Source organism: Opisthocomus hoazin, chromosome 4 (assembly GCF_030867145.1).
Source record: "Opisthocomus hoazin isolate bOpiHoa1 chromosome 4, bOpiHoa1.hap1, whole genome shotgun sequence".
In the NCBI taxonomy this organism is placed as follows: Eukaryota; Metazoa; Chordata; class Aves; order Opisthocomiformes; family Opisthocomidae; genus Opisthocomus; species Opisthocomus hoazin.
The window spans coordinates 82,517,668-82,542,161 of NC_134417.1; the positions used below are offsets into that span (position 1 = coordinate 82,517,668).

General features: G+C 37.3%; 1 protein-coding gene across 3 annotated transcripts in view; it reads right to left on the bottom strand.

Moving 5' to 3' along the window:
* WDR37 (WD repeat domain 37) overlaps nt 1-24,494 on the bottom strand; it is a 50,729-nt gene that overhangs the window by 15,087 nt on the left and 11,148 nt on the right. For all 3 annotated transcript variants that reach the window (XM_075419724.1, XM_075419722.1, XM_075419725.1), the window contains 9 exons: nt 22,794-22,890; nt 20,149-20,244; nt 19,916-19,980; nt 14,652-14,787; nt 13,151-13,222; nt 11,006-11,050; nt 7,542-7,618; nt 5,977-6,214; nt 5,296-5,437 (listed from right to left, as the gene is read on the bottom strand). In XM_075419724.1, coding sequence (XP_075275839.1) covers nt 5,296-5,437; nt 5,977-6,214; nt 7,542-7,618; nt 11,006-11,050; nt 13,151-13,222; nt 14,652-14,787; nt 19,916-19,980; nt 20,149-20,244; nt 22,794-22,890 — 968 coding nt within the window. The remainder of the gene's footprint in view (nt 1-5,295; nt 5,438-5,976; nt 6,215-7,541; nt 7,619-11,005; nt 11,051-13,150; nt 13,223-14,651; nt 14,788-19,915; nt 19,981-20,148; nt 20,245-22,793; nt 22,891-24,494) is intronic.

The window sequence follows — 24,494 nt, forward strand, 5'->3', positions numbered from 1 at the left end:
AGTAGCTCTGCCTTCTCCGCATCCTCCGTCACCAGGACACCCGCCTCATTCAGCAGCGGCCCCACATTGTCCCTAGCCTTCCTTTTGCTGCTGATGTAGTTGAAGAAGCCCTTCTTGTTGTTTTTGACATCCCTTGCCAGCTTCAATTCCAGGTGAGCCTTGGCCTTCCTCGTCGCATCCCTGCATGCTCTCACCACGTTTCTGTACTCTTCCCAAGTGGCCTGTCCCTCTTTCCACATTCAATGGACCTTTCTCTTCTTCCCTGAGTTTGCCCAGAAAGTAACACAAAGATAGAGATTCAACAGCTAACACACATTCATGTTTGGTGCACTGGCTCAATCTAGCTACACAGAGCAGTAAGTTTGAGGAGTCAAAAACAAACTTTGTAATTTTTTCTGGTTAGGTCGAAAGTACCTGCTCAAGTTCTGGTTTGGTTTTTTTGGTTGGGTTTGTTTTTTTTTTTCCTTCAGTTAAAAATGGTGGAAATGGTTTAAAAGTGTTTAATTGCCGTGACAAGTTGATGCATAACTATATACTGAACAACCAAAAAACATTGACAAACGATATTCACTTAAGGACAGCAACCCAAATCTGCTTCTGAAGGCAACATTTTACTCTTTGAAGGACAGTACTTGCAAGTCCAGACTTGGAAGTCCTGCACATTTTTATTCAAGCATTTCAAGAGGTATGTGCCCAACCACTGTGTACTTTTGACCATCACTAAACAAAGCACTTCAATATTTACCAAGTAACTCTTCAGCTGCATATAAGCATCAACGTAGTACATTGCAAAAGCAGTGTATGGTCTAAAAGATGTATATGAATCCACTGGCTAATAAGCATTCCTTGCCAATAGGGTATTCATTTATTTCCAGTATTACTAAATTGTCAGAACAAATGTATAAATTCTGTAAAGTACTTGACTGGATCTGTCTGACTAAGATTTTCTTTTTTAAGCTACAAATGGTAAAGATTTCCAACATGAACATTTTAGGAGCCTCCGCACGTTGAGACAGACCTCAGCACATGCAGAGTACCTGAAGACACAGAAAAACTCATCAAGCACATATGCAAGAGAAAGTCAATGCCAGAGTTGTTCAACCAGGTCACCAGGTTGGAAAAAGAATTGCCTTCAGAGCTCTGACAAGACATGGCTGTGCAGGGGTTGGCAAACAAAAACAGAAGTGAAGCTGGAATTAGAATTGCCAGGTAGACATCAGAAGCATGTCACTCTTCAGAGCAGCACCTCAGCTCAACATGAAGAGTTCTAACCAACAACCTCTAAATTCAGGAATTTCTCAATGGGAGAACAGCTGTTGCTCTACATTATCAAGCATGTATTTTAAAGCAGTATCTGCTGGGAAAAAGATGTTGGAATTTGAGTCCTCAATGTAATTTCTGGAGGCTTTAACTCAGGAAGCCAATTTAACTAACATGCAACAAGTAAGCATCCAGATGATCATACAAATGTAACCTTTTCCCAGGGCTCTGTTAAACATCTCAGAGGGATGTGACTGGGGATTAACAGTGCTAGTAATACAAGTTCCTATTGGTGCACACACAAAATCAGATAATAACAAAGATTTACATTTAATCAAAAACAAGCCTTATTTCCTCACCATGTCATTATTTTTTAATCAGTAGAGAATAAGTGAGACAAACTAAGGGCATGGTAAACCTAAAAAAAAAGTGACAAGATATTTTTATCACTACTTGAGCTAGGCACAGGCAAGTAATCCATGCGCTGAATCAAAACAGTTATATATAAGAAAAATATAAACAAGCAATGTTTACAGATTCAGAAACTTCCCTAGGAAGATGCAACTTCGAAAAAGGCATGAATGTACTTTGAAGACTCAGCCAAATGCAGGCTTGAAGTGCAAAAGTACTATCAATGTACTAAACTCGGTCTCTGGCTATATAAATGTCAAACTATATCAGAAAACACACTTTGAGGCGAAACAGGTAACTTGTAAAAAAGAACCGATAAATTGTAGAGAGGAAAATAAAGGAAACTTTTATCACCACCTAAGTGTCTATTCATACAGGAAAGAAAGCTCTTCAAGGTAAAAGCCAGTAGCTAGAAACTGAAGCTAGACAAACTCCGACTAAGGAGGCACAAGAAGTTTAACTAAACACTAGGATAAGCAACTTACAGCACTTACCAAGGGCTAAACTGAAAGCTTAATCACTGGAACAGCCTAACAAAGCTGGCAATTCTACTAAAATTACCTCCTAATTCAAAACAGGCCTCAATGCAAGCAGCTCGAGACAGATCACAACAGCTCGAGACAGATCATAGCAGATTCCTTCTGACCTTACTGGAGGGGAACTTTATTTTTTTCAACTGTCACAGTTAGCAGACTATAACAAACACTCCATTTTCAATAAAGCAAGAAGTTACATGCTCAGAACACCAAAATAATACATTATTTCTAGTGCACTTAAAATACACTTTCATAGCTGGTATATATACACCTATTTTGACAGAACATCACTTTACAGTACAAGGCAATGCACAGCAACTGGCTTCCACTTCTGGATGTCAATTAACTTTATAAAATCATACACTGGATATAACCATATTCGTTAGCCTCTCAACACATCAGCATCATTCTGCTATATATTTTACATGATAATGTGTCATTTTGACTAAATCTTAAATCTAACTCATTAAGGCTTCCATAAAGGAAGCTGAAATTACACTATCCACGTATGTCTTTAGTACGCAAACAGATGAAAAGTGTAATATTACAGGGAACAAAAAACCTGCATTTCTAAGCAGGTTCAAAGTCTCAATCCCCTCCCTCATATTTCCAAAACTAAGAAGTCCCCTTGGTGGCAGGAATCCCATGCTGGATGCAAAGTTTCTAGAGGCAGAAGCCATCTGCCCCCTCCTATTTCAGGGCCGGACTCCGAAGAGCCTCTACTTGTGTGGTTTTCTGCGGGGAGACCGCAGGCCAGTTCAGTTTTCCTGCACAGAGAAGTGCTCACCCCTGCGAGGAGCTTTACAGCATTCAAGAGGGAAGCAAGAGCTAGGCAGCACCAAACAGGGCATGAGGGAACGAAACTTAAATTCTGAGCCATGCATTGCTCGGATTCAGTGATGGTTTGGATCCCTTGTGAGAAGGAATATCAGGATGGAGTAAGATTTTGGGGGCTACAACACAATAAACACGACATTGGTCTCATTATTTGAGATGTCTGGCATTCTTTTCTATTGGTTTAACACATTAAGAGTTGATCTGGTGAAATACACAGAAAAAAAATAGCTGCTCTATGAGCTGTAGATAGCTATTCATCAGGTACTGCTTAGCAAGAGGCTGTTAAAAGTTATGGTTGAGGATTTTAAATCATCAGCGTTAATGACTAACATCCAATTTACAGAACTGATTCCAAGAGACTATCAAAACATTAAAAACTTGGCAAATTGTTCAAATAGACATTCAGGAAAGCCAAAAACTGTCTTGTGTGTATTTATTTTCCAGTCAACAGATAAAACCATTTCTTCTGTGCTGCTTAATGTGAGAAGATTATTATAGCGTTTATTTGACAGTAATTTAAAATATTTTGCCAACAGGCAGTACAATAATGGATCAAAAATAAAATCCCTCAAAGTATGTCTTGACTGCAAAATACCAAGCTCCCATCTCCCCTCTGACCACGTTCCTCAGGGAAATACTCATCTTCCATAATAAAATCGTCACTCACACAACTAAACACAGAGAGCTGAACAACCTTAGCCATTATAGAGTGAAGTCATGTTTGAGGCACTTAAAGGTTAGAGTGTATTTGGTGAAAAAGCCTGTGTCAATACTAAAAACTCCTACAATCAAAGAACAAAAATGGAGACAGACAAACACAAATATGAAGACAATTAAAAACTGGAATGAGAGTGACCTAAGAGGCTGCTCAAGGTCTACACCATTCATAAAAAATAAACTCCCTGATAGTTTATAGGTCTCAGTGATAGAGGCCAAAATACCATCCAATGGCTTTTACAGCACGCACCATCACCCTAGATCAACATTATTTGGTCCTAGCATACATATGGAAAAACACTAATGTCAATCATGTTCCTTTTTTTTCTAAAAAAATGTCCTGGGACAAAGCAATTAATTAGCTCAGAAAAAAAACTGCAAGCACCTATAGACACAAAAACTTTCAACTTTCATTAGTCCTTCTAGAAAAAGCAATAGAAGAGCAGAAAGATGATGGCATGAAACAACTCTAGCACATAGACCACAAAATTAAGCCTACTCTTCTATCAGGAGAAGATGGCTATTTATATGGAATGATTGTCATGCACCAAATACTTATCAAGCTAATGATTCCAGGACAGGAGGAAGGGCTGCTGGTGGCAGTGGGTTTAAAAGAGGTTTTATGTTATGTATTGGTTAGCCAACAGACAGGAAAATGAGAAAGTGAATACTGAAACTCAGCCATAACGAAAACTACATATTTGCATTAATAAAAAATAGAAATGTAAATAAATATTTGTGAGTTTTGTTTTGAGCTAGGATTAACAATCATATTTTATTCTGAAGATGGGAGGCGAATTTGTTTCTTAAACAGTAAAGTTGAAACATTCCAAAATCTTAAAAAAAAAAAAAAAAATTCACTTCCTTTCCAAGTTACTTCTGCATTTTCCTTATATCAAAGCTCTGATTAACAGAAACATAAGTCAACACCATAACATAGACTCTTGGAACTATATTTGCCCACATTCAACAGTACCCAGTATAAAAACTTGAAGCCTAAATAGGTAACTAAAAATGTTACACCAAAACTATTATTTTGACAGAACATGGCAATCAATGCCTTTACTTTAGTTTCTTCTTTCATGTACAAATCAGAAGTTTTAAACAGTAAAAATTAATCCTGCTTTTTTTTTTTTTCTACTGGTTCCAAAGAACTCACCTTTATTCCACACTAAATATCATGACAAGCAGAGGTAATCTGTTTAATCAACTGCATTACAGCAATACCCCTATATACCTAAACTACAGGCATAACCAATGCCAAAAACAACCTTTAATTGTAAGGAGTTTTATCTAGACTTACCATATAATCAATATCACACCAAGAGCCCTGGCTGCTGTTTTGGAAATTAAGTACTGCTGTACTACATTCGAAGGAGCAGAGTCAGGGGTTTCTGTGAAAATCAGTCTCATAAAACAGGAGAATGAACTTAGTACATCAAAAAGAGCGCAGGAACAGTTTTGTTCAGATTAGCAACTGAACACACTCACACTTTTGGAACTTGTAAAAACCTGTGAGGGAACTGTCACTTACTCTGTGTGGCCCTGAAAGACATTCACAGAATGGATAGAAGGATCTCTGAAATCCCACAGGCGGAAGGTTGTATCGCGTGATGATGTCACCACAAGACGCTGGGTGGGATGTGTACAACAATGGGTTAGCTCTTGATCATGCCCTACAATCACAGATGAGAACAGATAAGGTAATGAAAATAAGGCTTTTTATTTACACATACACTTGGAATGAAATGCTGATGATTTTTCTCTTTTTTCTCCAAACAGTACAAGAATAATTATGATCATTCTGAACTGTAATGTTACTACTGCTGTAGAAGTTTACAACTATATTTAAAAGAAAAAAAACCCCACTACTCACTTCACATGATTACTAAGTAGTAAAAGGTTATCGGTGCTGAATACGTCATGAACACAGCAAAAGCATTTTTGCAAGAAATAACATTTGGCTACTTCCAGTTTAAAACAACTACTTCATAGGATGTATCACAAGTTTAAAAGAACACAAATTCATGCTCAGAGGATTAACAAGGTTGGAATTTTTGAAACCATCACAACACTAAGCAGCAGCTCAAGTCCTGTACACGCTCAAATCATACTCCAGAGAAACAACTTACTTTTCCCAGTGTTTCAATATCTACAAATAATCCCACATATAAAAATAAACCACCAATTTATCTTTTTGTGAGTGAACAAATACCTGTGAGAGAATGGACAAGTTCAGAAGTCTCTACATCATACAGATTCGCTGTTCTATCCCATGATGCTGTCACAGCTTGCTTCCCCCCAACAAGCCAGTCGGCTGCTATGACCACTCCTTGATGGCTTTTGAGGGAAGTTAATGGGGCTCTGACAGTGGGACAATCACTAGAACCATCTCCATCTCCATCAGGTTCATCTTTATCTGAGAACTCAACTTCATCTTCTCCAGACATTTGCTATAAAATGCAAGAGAAAAAATATTTAAAATAAATGGAAAACAATGTCTCTAAATTACACTTTAGAATGTAAATGCTTCCCAGTCCACTTAATGTGAATGTGCGTAACTGGAGTCTGTAGCAACTAACCTATTCAGGTATTCACTACCAAAAACTTGGTTGAAGGAATAATACCTCTGAGTTAAATGCAGTTTTTGTAACTACTTCATTTTAAAAATCTCTTCTGAACTGTTTAGCTCGGAGTATCTGTCCCCTTTCCTATCTGGTAGGATACACACTCCCTCTTACCTTCGAGTTTCATTGCAGCACATGTACGAAGGGACTTTTTTCCTTTCAGGTTTTAAGGGTAGGAAGCACCTAACAGGATACTACCGATTGTTTTAATCTTTGGGAAGAGAATCATTTACAGCTCTATTTTTATCCATTAGAATCAAAATCATGACATCAATATTTGTTGGCTGGTCAATACATAGTCAACATGCAGTGCTGCTGCAAACTGGATGCAAAACAAATTATTTTTCTATCCATGAAGTATCGATCTCTGAACCCTATTTCACATACGCAAGACAAATGCGCTTTTCTTTCACAATATCTGGATGCAAAAACGATAACATTTGTACTGCTCTTTCAAAATGGAAATGCCAAAACAAATAAACTGAATCAAACATTTTACATTCAGAAACCTCTCTCATATTACACAGCCCCTACTCAGCTTACTGAGAAGCTCATGCTATAAACTATGTTTGTGTTCACAATTTAGTAAGGGTGCTTTTAAGTCAACTACAGCATTTGACAGCCTACAGTAAATACTGGCTAAATAAAAGCCTGGGGACAACAACATCAGATAGTGTGATGAGTGCTGGCTAGGGTCGATTAGAAGCAAACAAAGATACCATCAAGTAAATGCCAAAAATACAAGTCTTTACCATCAGTTTTCCATTCATAGCCACGCTAGCTACTACATGTGGCTCAGTAAGTTAAAAGAATTTAGTTTAAAAAGAACATTATTATTTCTGATTTGAATTATCACAAAAAAATTTACTCGACAGTTCATTTACTTACATGTGTATTACCTTGAACAAGAAGTCAATTAATGTACTTGCAGCTGCATATTCTATTCTGCACCATAGAACATGAAGTGAGTCTTTTTTGAAAGAAAGGCTGAAAGGTATCTGTTAAACTAAAACCTTAAAATCCCACCTTTTGCAATACTGAAATCATGTAATTTTTTAATTATGTATACATTTAACATCCAGTCTTATCATAAAACCTGTATCTGATGAAATTGCTGTGCAATTAGTTTAGTTGCAGCAAGTTGATTGCTTACATTGCAGTCTGCAGTTGGCTGAGGTGTAGGCAACTGTACCATGTATCTCCAGATGTGAGCTGTCTGGTCTCCAGATGCTGCACAGGGGGAAGAGAGGTAAAAAAGAGAGAAATACTAAATAAGCGCATTTCCGTGGACAATAAAAACAAACTTTAACATTACATTTGGCAATACTGTCTGAGTTACATCTTTTTCTAACAGATACCATTCTGACCTTTTTCGGAAGCAAGCCTCAACATCAACAGTTACTTTCCTGGCTTCAATACTGACAAGAACATAACTCATTATGCAAAATATAAGTAGCTACCAAAATTAGTCATTTTTACAGTGAAAACATCCACTTAAATACTACATCGGAACACAAATATCACTGCTGTTCTAATATGTGACATTTGAAGAAAACATTTAACCCATCAACAGGTGCCATCCTTCATTTGCTATTTCTCAAAATACTGGGGTTCTTCATTCAACGATTTCTTCCATTAAATGTCTTTAGCGTGGTTTTAATTAGAAACCCAAAAGAGCAAGTGTGAAGCTATTTGCTTCTGCCTTAAGCAACTCAGCTTAACTAGCATCAGTTTAGTGCTCAGCAGGTACCATCTGATTTCAGACTTCATTTGTTTTTGAAATACACTTATCCATTACTAACTAAGAAGAAACTCAAGATTCTCCTTGTTATGGACAGAACAAACATGCTCTAATACCTAGGGGTATGGTGCTGAGAGTTCTAGATTGAGAAGAGAAACAGTCTGAGTATGCACAGATCTGGCAAGCGCAACGTACATGAAAGCACTGTGAAAAATATCTCATCTAATAGACCAAGTGAGAAGCCTAGAAGAAAGGTTAACCTTATATTCTTTCTGGTGTCAGTATTCTGGATCAGGGAAGAAGATTTTTTATTTTAGCCAGTTCTCAATCAATCAAGTGACACTGAAGAACAGGTCACCTGAGAACTTTCCATAGAAATACATTGCAGAACCACCTCTCAGGGAAATAACAGAACAAAAATCTAGCTATGGGCGGCTTTTGTTTGGTTGGTTTGTTTTGGTTTTTGTAAGTCAGTTTATATAGCAACTTTGTTTATGGTACTGAAACAATGGCTACAGTTAGCATACCAATACAGGAAAAGAAAAATATCCAAACTTCAGTCACTGTTAGCCTAGATAGAAGGCTTTCTACTCCCTACCTTTCTTTAAAGTGGTCACTGTAGATGCAGACAGCAGCAGTGTTTTAATTTCTAACCTCAGTAATAATTATCCTCATTTTACAATGACTTAGCTAATAGCAGCAAATTGAATCCAGATCTAATTCCAAAGCTAGTGCCCTAATTGCTGGACCATATGAACCACAGTATAACCACATTAGACAGTTTACAAACCTGAAGCTGTACTCACGGTATTCTCAGTTCTGAAAAAACTCTTACACTAACAGTCATGTTTCTGAGCTGTTTTTTCTACACACTCAGTATCACAATATTCTTTTCCTTTACTGTAATCGATGGCCTTGCTGGACTTGTCGAATGCAAGACAAAAGACAAAGGGACTGAGGTTGTCAAGAGTGGAAGAGCTAACAAAGGAAGTAAATAACTGGTGCTTATCTTATCAGACAAAAGTAAGGGGGGATAGCCCATCACTGTAAACTCAGCCAGAGATTGCTTCAGAGATTGCTTTGGACAAAGCACAGATGGCCCCCGAATACACATACCAAGATGCCTGCTCCGAAGGCGTGTCACACTGCTGAGTCCCGCTTCTGACGACACGACATTCCGTGCCAAGAGCCAATCGATACACAATAATTGACTTAGTCCCACCTTGCAAAACGATTTCCAAACATATAAAAATTGGCACTTGAAAACTCTTTTTGGGAGGAGGAGCCAAGCGAGAACTTCACCTGACGGACGGGTCGACGGGCCTGAACCTCTCTTCACCCCCCAAGAAGGGACGCCTTTTTGGTAAGAGTCGCGCCTCTGACTTTGTCAGACGTATCCCCGGGAACACATTGTTAACTAAAGCGCTAAACTATTACTTTGAGCTCAACTTTTGTAGACAGTGAATTTATCAACAGCAATTCTGAATCTGTGATAACTGTTGCTTGAATAAATTACCTATTGTTTCAACTTTGCGAAACTGTTTCAGTGAAAGTCCTTGGAAGGGCTCTGGCAGGCAAGTTGAATATCAGACTCCCCTTACCCCCCCCCTTTAACACGACATTTACTCTGGAGATATGTATTTCAGAATAGAATAGAACAGAACAGAATAGAACATTTCATTTGGAAGGAACATACACTGATCATCTAGTCCAACTGCCTGACCAGTTCAGGGCTGACCAAGTTAAAGCGTGTTGTTAAGGGCAGTGTCCAAACGCCTCTTAAACACTGACAGGCTTGGGGCATCGACCACCGCTCTAGGAAGCCTGTGCCAGTGTCTGACCACTCTTTCGGTAAAGAAATGCTTCCTAACGTCCAGTCTGAACCTTCCCTTGGTACGGCTTTGAACCATTCCCACTGTCCTATCACTGGACATCAGGGAGAAGAGATCAGCACCTCCATCAGCACCTCCTTCTCCACGTCCCCTCCTCAGGAAGCTGCAGAGAGCAATGAGGTTGCCTCTCAGCCTCCTTTTCTCCCAACTAGAGAGGCCCAAATTCCTTAGCTGCTCCTCACAGGACATTCCTTCCAGCCCTTCCATCAGCTTTGTTGCCCTCCTCTCGACACATTCAAGGACCTTCACATCCTTCTCAAATTGTGGGGCCCGGAACTGCACACAGTACTCACGGTGAGGCCATGCCAGTGCCGAATACAGTGGGATAATCCCCTCTTTTGACCGGTTGGTTGTGCTGTGTTTGATGCACCCCAGGACGCGGTTTTCCCTCTTGGCTTCCAGGGCACACTGCTGGCTCATACTGAGCCTGCTGTCAACCAACACCCCAAGATCCCTTTCTGCAGGGCTGCTCTCCAGCCACCCCTCTCCCAACTTCTACTTGTGCCCAGCATTACTGCATCCTAGGTGCAGCATTCAGTATTTGGACTTGTTAAATTTCATCCCATCAATCATTGCCCAGTGCTCCAATCTATCTAGATTGGAATAACACTGGCTAGCTTCTCATCAGCAGGGACCTCCCCAGACTCCCAAGACCTTTGGTAGATGATCGAGAGGGGTCCTGCCATAACATATGCTAGCTCCTTCAGTACTCTGGGATGAATCCCATCAGGCCCCATGGACAGCTGATGTATGATTCTATGTGTGTGTTTTGGAGCAGGGAAGCACAAATGACAATGATACCACACACACAGATGGAAAGATCTAACTCTGATTTGTTCTGCCTTAAAATATGAAAATAACTCAATTAACAAGGATACTGACAAACCAATACGAAGAGGGGCTACAACCAAAAAGATGTTAGCGAATGACACTTATTTTTCCATCGTGATTAACATACTCAGCATACAAAAAAACTTTACATACCTGTAAGAGCCACTTGCTCAGTTGGATGAAACTTTATGGAGTTTACTGTGTAAAATAAAGTAAAGTTTTAAGCAAGTACACTAAAGGAATTATTTCACAGTTTTAGCACTACAAGCATTGAAAAATCAAGAAGTCTTCAGTTATAAGTAATTTTTTGTAGTATAGCAACCTCTTAGGTGAGACAAAGCACAATGGTGTTTTTGAGTACATAAACCTAGGTAGTATGAAGAAAAGAAGCTATAGTTGATTATACAATATATATTTCCTAGCAAGTTATTTCCTGAATCTACTACAAGTGTTTCATACTTGTGAACTTGTATATCCTCCTATTATAGAGGATAAACAAACAACATTCAAATAATCGTGTGTAAGCTGACAGCAGATAATGCTCCGGACTTCCATAAAGACAATTTAAATATTCTTAACTATTTCTAACATAATGAAAACTTAGTATATATGATCATCAGCTTTCTGATTATTACTTAAGATTGCAAAAACAAATGCCTAAAACCCTAACACAAATAATACAAATTAGATTTCAGTCCTGCAACATATGTAATCAAAACACAATTGTTTCAAAATAGTCCTGCAAGAATTCTATCAGCATACAAAGCTCTTCTTCGTTTTTTCTTTCAGTGCATAAGATTCAATTACTTTTCAGTACTAAGCACTTTCATTTGCAAAATCCATAAGCTTCTCTCCAACAATTGTTCAATAAAGAACTTAGAAATCATTTCCATCCATCATGCAAGTAAAATAGATGGTTATGTTGTCAGGAAAGTGGGGTGTGATTAGTCTAAAAAGATGTTCTTAAAATTGTTCACACTGTACTAACTCAATGGTGCACCAACTGTTGGCACCCAACACCTTTGCTCCATTTCAAATCAATCGTTACATGTAAACAAGTAAACAAAAGTTTTACTAAACCAAAAATACATTATTTTTATATATTTTATATAATTTTTATAGATTATAATGTATTTTTTTTTAACTTCGCTTATACACAACTGTTTAAATACAGGTTAGAGCTTTTACTATTTTCGTTGTCCTTCAAATAGCAATTAAAAAAACACCTATTGGCATGAAAATGCGACTGGAGTTTTTAAATGTGACTCTCTGGAGGCTAAAGGTACCCTTTCCACGCAGCAAGTACCTGATATATCTGAACAAATTAAAGTGCTAGCTGTTGTTTCCATACATCTAATCTAATAGTATCTTTGTGCTGTACGAGCCAGAAGTCATACAGCACAAAAAAAAAGTTAGAACTCACAGTTGAAATAGCTGACCACTCACTCTCTGGAGAACTTGATTCTGTTTGTATCTTTGCCACAAAGTTCATGTGATGTGCTCGCTGAGTTACTTAAAACACACAAAGTCAGTAACCGCGTTCCACATTTTCTGGGTGCATGACTCTACACTCCAGGGTATGATCACTCAAAGTGCTCAGCTCTCAACTGCAAGTTAAAGCTATGCAAAACCTCTTCACCTTTGGTCTATAAAACCCTTTATTGTAATCTGTTACAAGACAGAACAGGGCTAATCAAGTGCTCGTCAAATTGGATACCAAAAATTAAGATTAGTATCAAAAACACCTACTGCACTGCACCCCTCCACCCAGGGAGGGGCTTAAAAACACTGTTTCTGAAATATTCATACTGGTATAGAAGATGAAAAATGCATATATTGAATTAACTGTCTTCAAAACAAGATTTTAATACTATGCACAAATTATATATGGGACCATGTATTAAACAAAGAACTGCAAATAGATAGTCACCCTGCATCTGTATCTTGTATCCCAAATATAACACAGATCCCACAAAACAGCTAATTTCTGATTATAAAAGCTCCTCTTGTTCTGCATATGCATGAAACCTCAATGAGTTCTGGCATCTAACTTCTGAGTGTCGTAACTGTGCCTGTAAATTTCTTTATATGGACTTGTTTATTCATTTAGCATGTGTTTTAATACACCTCTCTGAGAAAACATCCTCTCTGTGAAGATTAATGGAACTTCACAATTGACTTATTAATGGTGCTGGCAAACCTGCAAGTGAGACCACAATAAACATATCTGCAGTTGTCCAAAACACACTTCTCCCACCCCAAACAGTTTCCAGATTTCACAACATGCCATTATCTTACCTGACCCAACATGCCCTACATACTTGACGAGGCACTTCCCCGTTTCTATGCTCCACAACAACGCAGTGTGATCTACAAAGATTAAAAAGTAGCTGTAAATATTGCTACAAATGTATGATTTTCACTTTTAACCGATTCAACAAACTTCGTTATCTTCGAATGAAGACACCATAGGAAATAGACCTCAAATGTAAAACAGACCACCTCGTCTTGATTATTACCTTACATATAAAATATAAAAGCTTCCTATCATTACAACTTAATACACATCTCTCAAAAAAAGTGAAGGAGCTATCCTAATTGTATTAATTTGCAGTAAGTATTGAAAGGCAAATTTTACTTTTAATATTATTTCTAACTTGGTTATCTACTTATGTATAATGCTCCAACTGTGTATCATGAGATTCAGAAAGAACACAGAAAACATTCAGTGGTGAAAAAGTCAGGCAGTCACTATGAACAAGAGTTCTATGCACAAACTATTTACTTTCTGCATAGAAGACTCCAATGCATACAGGTCATTACAGAGCCCTACAAAAACTTATTAAAAAGAAAATCATTCCAAACGCCATTCCTTCACTCTGCCACATCCCAAAATAAATAATTTATATAAGTATTTGTAAGTGGGGAGAATCGTGATGCTGAATTGGAGAACGGCTGTTTTCGAGTTAAATCAGGACAAAGACAAGACGTCCCACGCAAAGACAAAGTGTGCCCCTCAGTGGACACATAAAAATGGTAACAGTTCAGTTTATGAAGCAGAAGTTTCTGGTCCATAATATTTCTGTCTAGTAAGTGTCTTCAGATTCTTTTCCAGTTTCAAAAGACTGTCACTTCAAACTGACCATTTTAACTACTTACGGTTTATTTCCCTAATAATTTTCCAAATCCACACAAGCCTCTAGATCGATTTTTGGATCATAGTACATCTAGTGACTTATTCATTAGTACCTGTTCCCTCTCTCAAGTAGAGCGGAAGGAATCTAGGAAGTTACATAAGACCTGAAAATTAAGATTTTTTGTTGCCCCTATGTCCTTAGGCAAAAGCCAGATGAATGTAAGAATACAAGAAAATGCTAATTATGACTAAGTCTGCGGCTTCTATAAAGCAAAGGCTAAACAATGCCACAGTAGAAAGTCATCAGGGATCTTTGTATACAACAGTATAGCAATCTGTATGAGAGACCTCTCCAAGCAAGCAGTTCCTCAATCCACCCACTTACACCATCTGACAGGCTAGATATGACCCTAAGAAGAGTGTGACCTGCATGAATGTTATCTGGCACAGACTTTGGGAAGATCCACAAGGATGCCTGAACCTTCTAAAGGTTAAATGCATTTCAAGGAAATTCCAATTTAAGAATTTTTCAGCTACCAAACTTCTTTAAATCGACTCTCTCAGTGTGGAGGTAAGTATTCAAGTACGCTTTTGATCTACATTTGCTATAGCTTAAGGACTAAAACAGAATTTTCTAAAGATTCAAGCAACACAAAACTTTACCAGCAGATGCAGTCCCCAACACCACTGGTTGAGTTTTCGCGACACTGACATCCCAAATACCATCCCTGTGGCCAACATATTCCTTTACCAGTTGACAGATTGCCCTTGATGTTGTAGTTTTAAAACTGGATACAATCTGAAATAGCAGAGACACCAACATATTTTTTTCCACATTGACCCAAGATTAAGTAATTATCTCACAAGTATAAATAGATACTAACTTTTCCATAACGATTCTTCAGTGTTCTGACAGTTCACTGTTGTCAAAAATTTGACATTTGATGGTAGGAAAGTGAGTTTGGATGCAAACATACCTCTTAATTTCTTTCTCTTTTTTAATAACACCCCCTTTTAAGAGAATACAAGATAAATTAATCTGTACTACAATAACACAATCTCAATGGAGTAATGAGTTGTGCAAATGCAGTGTGCACTTCCCATTCAGTTTGGGTAAAGGATTACAATTAAAAAAAAAAAAATCTCAAAACTTTCCTTGCCTATTGCCACACAAGTACATCTATTAACTTTAAGATGGTCTACGTTATCCAGTCTAACGTCTTTGAAAAAATGTACTTCTTATATAATTCTAGTCAAATCCAGAAACATTTCCATTTAAAACACTCTGCTGGTTTTCTTCAAAACTGCACAAAGCTAATCAAATCAAATATTAACCTGAGAGCATATGCCAGTTTATTTGTGTAACAAAGCTTTCTTTTTAAAAAAGATATGTCAAACTCATCTAAACATTTGACAAGCAAATTTCCTCAGAGTCAATGCTGTTAAGGGAAAACAGAGAAGACTTATTAAATCCAAATTAGTATGTGCATAAGTAATACCAAATGAAAGAAAGAAAACGTCAAGTACAAATGGTTTAACTACAAGGCACTGTAGCACAGGAAGGCTGAAAACACTCAGTATCTACAGAAAGGAACCAAATTGCAGAAATTCTACATTTTCAGATAAAGAGGAGTGCAATTTTTTTTTAAAAAAAAAAAAAAAGAAGTTTGTCTTGCTGGAACACTTCCAGAGACAATTGAAATGGAATGGTGAAAGATGACTTCAAAAAGTAAAACTACTGTTAGAAATACCCTATTTCTACCCCACAAGTCTTGAAGCTCGTAACTGTTCTTTGAGAAAGACTATCTGAAAAGTTTTGTTAAAACTGAAACAAAAAGACGACTTCAATTTATCAGTGTTTTCCTCTGCATGCAATTATGGGCAGGTATCTATCTGACCGGTTAAGTCAAAACCTTTAAATTCTTCACACAAATCACAGTAAGACTTATCTACAGCTTAATAAAAGTTAGAAAATTAATTAAGTCTACATTTCAGATACAATAAACTACAGTTAAAATCCCATTAGTTTTTTGGTATAAAAAAAGGTCTTAAGTATGTCATTAAAGCAAATTACTTCCAAAAAGGTTTTTAAAATTTAAAGAATATCTGCAAGAACATTCCAAATCCTGAGCATGTCAGCTTTCCCATGATGAAATGATAATGCCCTATTTGAATTCCAGATCAACAGCTAATCTGCATTTCGGTTTCACAGCACAAGAAGGAACAACTATTAACATGCACGGAAAAGAAAAGGGGTTAATGGTAAAGATTACTAGTTCAGTCATACTGCAGAGTTTCATGGGCTCTGAATACAATCTTACAATGCAAATTTCACACTGAATATAGTCCTTACAGTAAATGGAATCATGTATGAGTCATGGAACAGCAGAATTAAGTAAACAATTAAGGACGGATACAGCACTCAGCTCAAATTCCAAACTTGAACAAGTTTTTCAACTCTCAATCCTACATTCGAACTATGCTTGCATTCTGTCTTTCTAATGTGGAGTCAAATCCTCATGCAAAAGTTTCTTTGAAGAAACTACTTCCTACTCATCAACAAGCACAGATTTTCCAAAACTGCTGGACATTGGTTTCATTGATCATTTAATGGCAAGGCTGTAAAATTCCTTTTAGAGTATTAGCAGTCTTGAATGACCACACAGAACATAAGAGTTCAAGAACACTATCTAACACTAAACATCCAGATACAGATATTTACCTAATGCACACTTTTTCTACACTTTTTTTTTTTTAATTCTTTCTTTCTTTTTCACTCTCCCTCACTTCACATACCACTAACTAGATAAACTAGAGAGAGCCTGGATAACTTCCTGGGTCTTTAACCATACATAAACAATTTTGCAAGAACGGAAAGGAAATACTTAAATAACATGCAACTTGCTAAAAAGAGGCCTCTGTACTGCAGAAAATTTTTAAAATAACTTCAGTAGATCTTAGATTATCATATACAAACACAAATAAGTGGGCAATCATATCCTGAGTGCTTCACCTTTGTCTGTGCTCTTTCTTAAATCCATAGTTTCATGTACTTCCTTCTATACAGAGATTTGCTAATCAGGAAACAACTGTTTGCCATGTAAACAACTGAAAACTGAAACACCATGAAAACAACTGCTTAACATGTAAACAAATGCAAACTGAATACAAACTGAAACAATTGCATGGCAAACAAATTGAAGCACCCTGTAAAAATGTCTCTTAAGCAGACAGCACACATTAGAAATAAGAATGAAAACTTGGTCAATTAAGGACTGGTCCAGTAGCATTACACTGTGACCAATGAATGGAATTTCCTGTGTAGCAACATTAGAGCAGTGAGGTCAAAAACTACATCTTCCAAAAAGTTTTATTCCTTTCAACTGCTGGGTGAAGAAACACCCTCCTTTAATAAGAGTCCTTTTACTGATCCAAAAGAATCAGAGATCCCGGAAGCTAGTTTATGAGGGAGCGAGTTATATCATTTCAGTTAATTTTAGGATTCTGCATAAACTGTTCATGTTTTCCTCATGTCTTAGCAACTGTCACAGCCAAGGATTGTTAACATCAGCAATAACATATTGTTAACATCAAAACATGAATTTCACATAGAGATTCCTCCATCTACAAACTACTGCAGTTAAATTACAGGATCTTGTCCATTAACATATACAAAAATTTATTTTTAGAGTACCAAGCACTAGAACTAGGCTATATCTTCAGGATTTCAGCACTGGTGAATAACCCCTGCTGCTAAAAGCATCCTTTTCTGATATGAGTTTTGCCAACTTCACATTCAGACTCCTAACTCAGCTAAGGGATCACAAGAACCCAGGTATGGGAATTTTCTGTGAAGGATCTAAATTACGCATGTTTACCTCAGCATTTTCCCCCAGAAAATGAACAGATTGGTTTAGTCTTAGCATGTTTTACCAATATTAAAGCAGCCAAGGGTCAGCTTTCTCATTATAACAAGCAAATATTGAAAGCTCTTTCCAGAGCAAACCTAAATTCTTTATAGATTGGCAATCAGAAAAATGTAATCGCATGCAATTACACAAAACAAATGGTTTGTAAAACTTAAGTCTGTTCTAATTATCCACAGGGAAAAAACAAAAATAAAATAAAAATAAATACATAAATATAAGACTTCTGACAAGTTTCTAATTAGGCATATAGTAACAGTACAAAGGATGGTCTAAAAAGTCGCAATCCACTACCCCACTGAGTTTGGAACACAACCCATTTTTGGTGAACAGCATCATTCACTCAATGCCCATAAATCCAGACATAAGAATTTCAAAGCTGTTGATCTCCTAAAACTCTTCAAATGTCATTTTCTCAGATAGTACTAGGGCACTCTAACTGCATCAAGTCAGGATACAGACAGAAAGATCATAGTTTGTCAGAAACTTCGTTGCAGTCATTCCTGACTTTTGGCTATAGTCTCTTTGTGGGTCAAGAGACAAAAGGCTGCAGCTTTGACGTCTGTGTAGGAAGGAAGAAGTGGTCGAAACAAAGCCACTCCCATGAAGTGCAGAAAGGTTTCAAAGAACACACTGGAGAGAGATGCTTTCACCTTTACTATTCCCCTCAGCTCTCCTCTCTATCCCCAGTAAACTCTGGTTCAAAGTTGTGGAAAGAAATATATCAGCACGTTCAAACATCTGCTGGTTATCGATTGATATGACATGTACGATGGCTATAATAAAGTATTAAATTCTTCATGTTCCACTCCTCATGGCTACTTTGCTGTGCATGCATATCAGAACATCAGGAAGCAAAGCAGTTACCCAGGAGTCTCCACCCCATATTTCCCAACTTTCCACACTGAAGTTGCGAGGTCCGCCTGCCTTGCCTGGGAACGAATACGAGTGCTACGTTGCAAACAAGTAAAAGAAGACAAGCATTTAACACCAGCCTTAAATAAAAGAAAATGAAATTAAAAACCCCAACACTACACTAGAGAAAGTATCAATTCATAATTGCATAGTAGGGGTACTAATACTATCTTGACCCTATTAATATGACATTGTCCCTATTTAAGTTGCCTCATTAAAGAATTTGTAATTCATTAATTCTTAAGAAAAAGGAAGAGGCACCTCTATGCATCAGATTGGCAAGAATAAAAAATAAAGTCTGAGAAGCAATAAAATAAAAATGAGACAAAAAAACCCCACAGTAACTTAGATCTATTTCACACTACTCTTACTCTCAAACTTTCAGACTACTGAACAGATGGTATCTCCAAGACAACTACAGTCATTCCATAGCCACACCTTAGCCTGCAATACAGGTCAGTCAGCACAGAGCTTCTTATATAGCTGATTCATGTACCAGATCCCACTGTGGTTTCCTCACATCTCATTTACCCTTAATAACACGTCACAAAATGACCCTGAGACAGGGCAAAAAGAGCAGCAAGTAAACTATGAAAATTGAAAAAGAGGAGAGGAAGAGGAAAACAAAAAAACCAGACAGACAGATGCAGATGTGCAAAATGAAAAACATCAGAAAGGGTAACCGTGCTAAGAGTACACGTATAGACGCCTACTTAAAAACCCACTTCAACTGTAATACCCAAATCTTTATTCAGAAATTCACTATCTGCTCTGTTCTCCATTTCCCTCATGAAACTGATCTCTTTTTTTAGTTCTTTTTACACAAGTTAGCCCACATACATGCACGTACACACTCGCTCCCCTCCAACATTCACTCTTTAAAAAAGGTGAGCAACTACTGTAAAAATGTCATATAGTGTGGTTGAAGTAATGGGTAACTGATGAATCCAAGACAAAGATGCTGTTCATCATGGGGCAGGTTTACTTAAAGAATAGCACTACTCAGCTTAAAGAAACCACAATTTACAAATTAAAGATAGCCATGTTAGTACGTATTGATGAGTAGAGGTTTAATTTGTCTCATACCTTGCTAGTAGATGCCTTGTAAGTTGTCTTTAACTTCTGAGAAAGCTGACTGGTACTATGACTGGCTGTTGAGATAAATAAATTCAAATGAAGATATTTCAAATATAGCATTAGCTTATTTGTATAAGTAACTGGTATTAATTCCCTTCAGCAAGATTCTAAGTTTTGGCCAGCAAAGTACACAGAAAGTAAATTCAATAATACTAGTTCAGGATTCATTATGGCTCTCTTACCTTTTGTTTTCAGTTGTCCTTTGCTCAGTTCAGCTCCATCAATAGTCTGTCCTTCGGCTGCTAAACGCTCATTCAGTGTATCAATCTCTCTACGCACTATCAGTAACAAAAAATTCACATTAATACAAAAAAATTAGTATCATTAACAACATTAGTAACATACTATTTAAGAATTATTATGGTTAGTAAGCAATCTATTTTATGCTAAGGACAGGAAAAGAGATCAGCTGTGATTTTACAAAAGCAGGTCTCACCAAGACATAAACCAAGACTCATGCTGAATTTTCCAGAGTTCAACCTTGACCCAGATTCCAAGGAACATTATTAGTGGCTTCTAATTACTGTTACTTTTACTAATAAATGTGGCTAAGGCTTAACAAAACACTTGCTGTGAAATACATGGCACACTTGTATTGAATTAAATCCAACAGAAGACAGAAAACTTAGAGCATCATAAATATTTTAGCTACAGAATTAGTATGTCATTTCTTGACAAAGATCATCTTAATCACAAAATAGTACTCTCCCCTGAACAACCATCTACTATTAAGAGTTTCAGCAAGAAAGGCAGTGCAGCAAATGTTTATTTTTATACTTTGAAATCCATTAAAAAATGTAGAATGACATATACATTTTACATTCAAGTGTTTTAGAAACACTAAATACGATCAAAATATTTCCATTGCACATCAGACAAAGCATGTATTTGTAACAAGAATATGCATTTCTGTCAATTATTTATAACTCTCACCAGTACCATTTCAACACCAGACAGAGTGATGGCATAGTTAAAACAAGTCAGGTATTCATGAATGATTTCCAGTGGCTCAGCTGCTTTAAAGTTGCTCAACTTCATTTTAGAAAGAACATTGCAGTGGCTTATAGCTTTTTCTCAAAATCTGAGCTGACACTCTAAATATTCTCCTCAAGTGAAATCTTATTGAGAGGCTTTAACCAAGCAGTTTTCCACTGTTCTTCAGAGTAAGTCCCAGTCTGTCTTTCCACAAATTCTTAGGACTTCTTTAAAAAAAGTCATTCACTCCAGGCTTTGAAATGTGGGAGAATGTGACCCATCAGGAGTATGGTTCCTGCCATTTCTGAGAAATTCACTGAAGACTCAGTTTTAAGCACTAGAACTTCCACACCACATCCAAGTGCTTGAAATGAGCAAAGCAAGATTCTCTTTCCCAGCCACATACACCTAAACTTCTATAAAGCACAGATAATATGAAAGAGAAGTAAACAAAGAGACAGGCATCTAGTAACGGATGACTGAAACAAACAAGCTAGGCAGATACAAGTATTACCTGAAAGGATTAAGACTGAAGTCTGGAAGAGATAGGAAAGGGAAGAAACTAAAAATAAGTTGTAATAAGGGAGAAGGAATGTATGAAAAGCCAGTGAGGAAAACCCTGAGATTGTCTATGTGTAGTACAGCAACACTAGTGTAGGAATTAGACCAAGAACAAAAAAAATAACAGGCTGAGCATCAGAAGAGAAAAATTCACTAATTGTTAGGGGCGTAGAAAGAGATCACAAGGGCCAGGAGTGAACTAGAACTGTGAAGTGAAGGAGGAAGATGCAGAAGAAACAGAAATGGAATGGAAGGAAATTAACACCACTCTGAAGGGTACAGACAAATTCATCGCTTGTTTTCTGAAACATTTCTGAAGTTTGGGGCAGGGGAATCCCTACTTTTCTTGCTACCAGCCATCTTCTCAGCAGGAGGCTGAGACCTCAGTTTTGCAAATTGTCACTAAAAAACGCATAGTGTTGATGATAGACTTTAATCAATACAATCTCAGGTTGTAAGAGAATAAAACGCCAGCACATTTTCAAAAAGCACACAAGAACAGATTTTTAACATGAGTGTTTGGTTTAAGTGTGGGAACAGATTAGGTGTGGAAAAGAATTTGACTTGGAGCCAAACCAGACAGATTCCACAATTCAGAAGCCAAGCCACGCAACACAGCTTCCAAGATCCAGCAAGGAAAATTTAGCGGAGGCTTTACTGTATGACTGTCTACGTTACTTACTCTGGATCCTCTTTCACCACCTTGGATCACTCACATTACCATATAACTGCACTACCAGTAAACAAATAACATTTTTTGTAGATACACCTGGAATTTTTATCTGAGTGCTCAGCTTCAAAATTCGTGAAGAGTTGTGGGTGTTGGTTATGCCATGTACTAAGTAGCATGATCCAAACCCACCACATTTTACACTTTTTCAAGTAAGACACTTATCCAATTTTATTTATTAATCTTACATGATCAAAGTTAAGCCTGTAAATATACATCAAAGACACAAACTTCAGTGGCTGAACAGAGCTACTGCCAGATTAAGATGGTGTATACCAGAGCCTACAACGACACGGAGACAGCCGCTTCACTTCCTTTGCCTAAGAGTCAAGGATGGTGACACACATCAGTTCTCACTCCTTGGGTCAAAGAGCAAAGAAAGTGATTTTTCTGAAAAGGTACAAACCCTATCTTTGGCTACAGGCTCAAAACAATTCTTAAACTCCCTGCAGAAAAGCTACAGTAATTACACTACAGTATCCAAGGTAAGCATCTCAATTAGCACTGCTATATCCTAAATCCAAACAATTCGTAAGTTGCTGGAAAAACATCGATACTCACATTCCAAATTTTCAATATACAGGTTTTCAAACTCCCGCTCTATTTGTCCAAAAAGTTCAAGGAGTGTATTCCGGACAGAAGATGGTAGCTTAGAATCCTAGAAGGCAAAATATTTGGGTTTGTATTTTTCTTCACATATATTTTATGTAGTTATACTTCAATCTTAAACTGATTTTAACAGGTCTCTCTATCTCCCAGCAAGGAGGGAAATTAAAACTACCACTAGCATAGAACACAAAACAAAAGGCTCTGTGCATCATAAAATTATTAACTTTAAATATTCTTTCTCTTTCAAGGGACAGAATTCAAATTACCTGTGGGTTTCTTTTTTACTAGAGATTAATTATAAAACCGAGATACATGTACAACTCATTAAAGAAAAAAGGTGGAAAAAAATTTGTAATATAATGTCAAGTTGCTTCCAGATCAAGAAGAAAGAACACCTTTGGTTGACAAAGTAATCCAGAAGTTGACTATGCATTAGGTTCGGAAGTTGTCATCATAAAGCACCTCATTACCAAAGCTTGAGACAAACTAACCTTTTAAACACATTTTTAACCCCTGCCTACTTTTGTCACTAACCATAACTAAACGTGAAGGAAAGTGCAGTTTCTAATCCTTCCCTCCCCAGATATTATTCTGGCATCTCCTCTTCACAGAAAGCCTTTTGAAGCAAATTCACAGCGGAGGGCTGACTTTTTTCTTCAGCATAATCAACACAGTAATTCCGAGGCACAAAAACAAGTATGTAATAAAACCACTAAGAGAGCATTTATACGATCTGAGCTCAATACACAGCTTGACCACAAGTTCATGTTAGCCAGTCATTTAAATTTTATTCACCTGCCTCTAAAACAGAGATCAGCACCATATTTTCCCTATATATCCAAAACAAGTTAAGTACTGATTTCTGTTGGGAGTCAAGGTTCTTACTATATCAATGATTCTGTTATCAAACACTGGTGAGCAGACAGCAAGACAGCTTACTGCACATTGAGAACCTAGTACTAACAAACATCTTTAAAGCACAGCACGCTACTAAAAAAACACAAATAAGAAAATACGATCATTAGTCTGATAACTATATAGTCTAACTACAAGTACAGATCAAATTGGTTCCATTCCTATAAACTGACTGAATTAAGCAGCATGTGCATATTAGCCATCAGAGGGCAGCATGCGCCTTCCATCAAGTCAGCATCCAAACAACCAGAATTTAATCTCACTCACATTTTTTGTTCATACAGTCAAGATTCTTGTCTTCAGAAATAGTTAGAAAAGTCTGTCATGATCCTGATTTTATAAGTTATTCCTGAACAGCAATTTTAAAGGGAAGAGCAAGAGAAACAACTAATAGTCATGACACAGAACACACGTGCTTGGTGCGTAATTCCATTTCACGCTAGTTTCCCAGCTACTTTAAGCTGTGGCACTGTGAAGACACAGGCACTGTGCTGAAAGAAGTGGTCCTATGCTCCTTATGACCCCCTATGATATTTCTTTCTGCATCTTCACTGGGCTCTCCCTTGAGACAGTACTTTCGTTCATGCATTCACAGTTAATCAGAATGTGAAACAGATCCCGAATAAAAACAACTTGAAACAAAATTGGTTAAACAAGACTACTACATAAATGAAAATATTAAGAGAAACACTGCAGTCAGAACAATTATTTCCAATTCAATTACCCAATAATTCCATA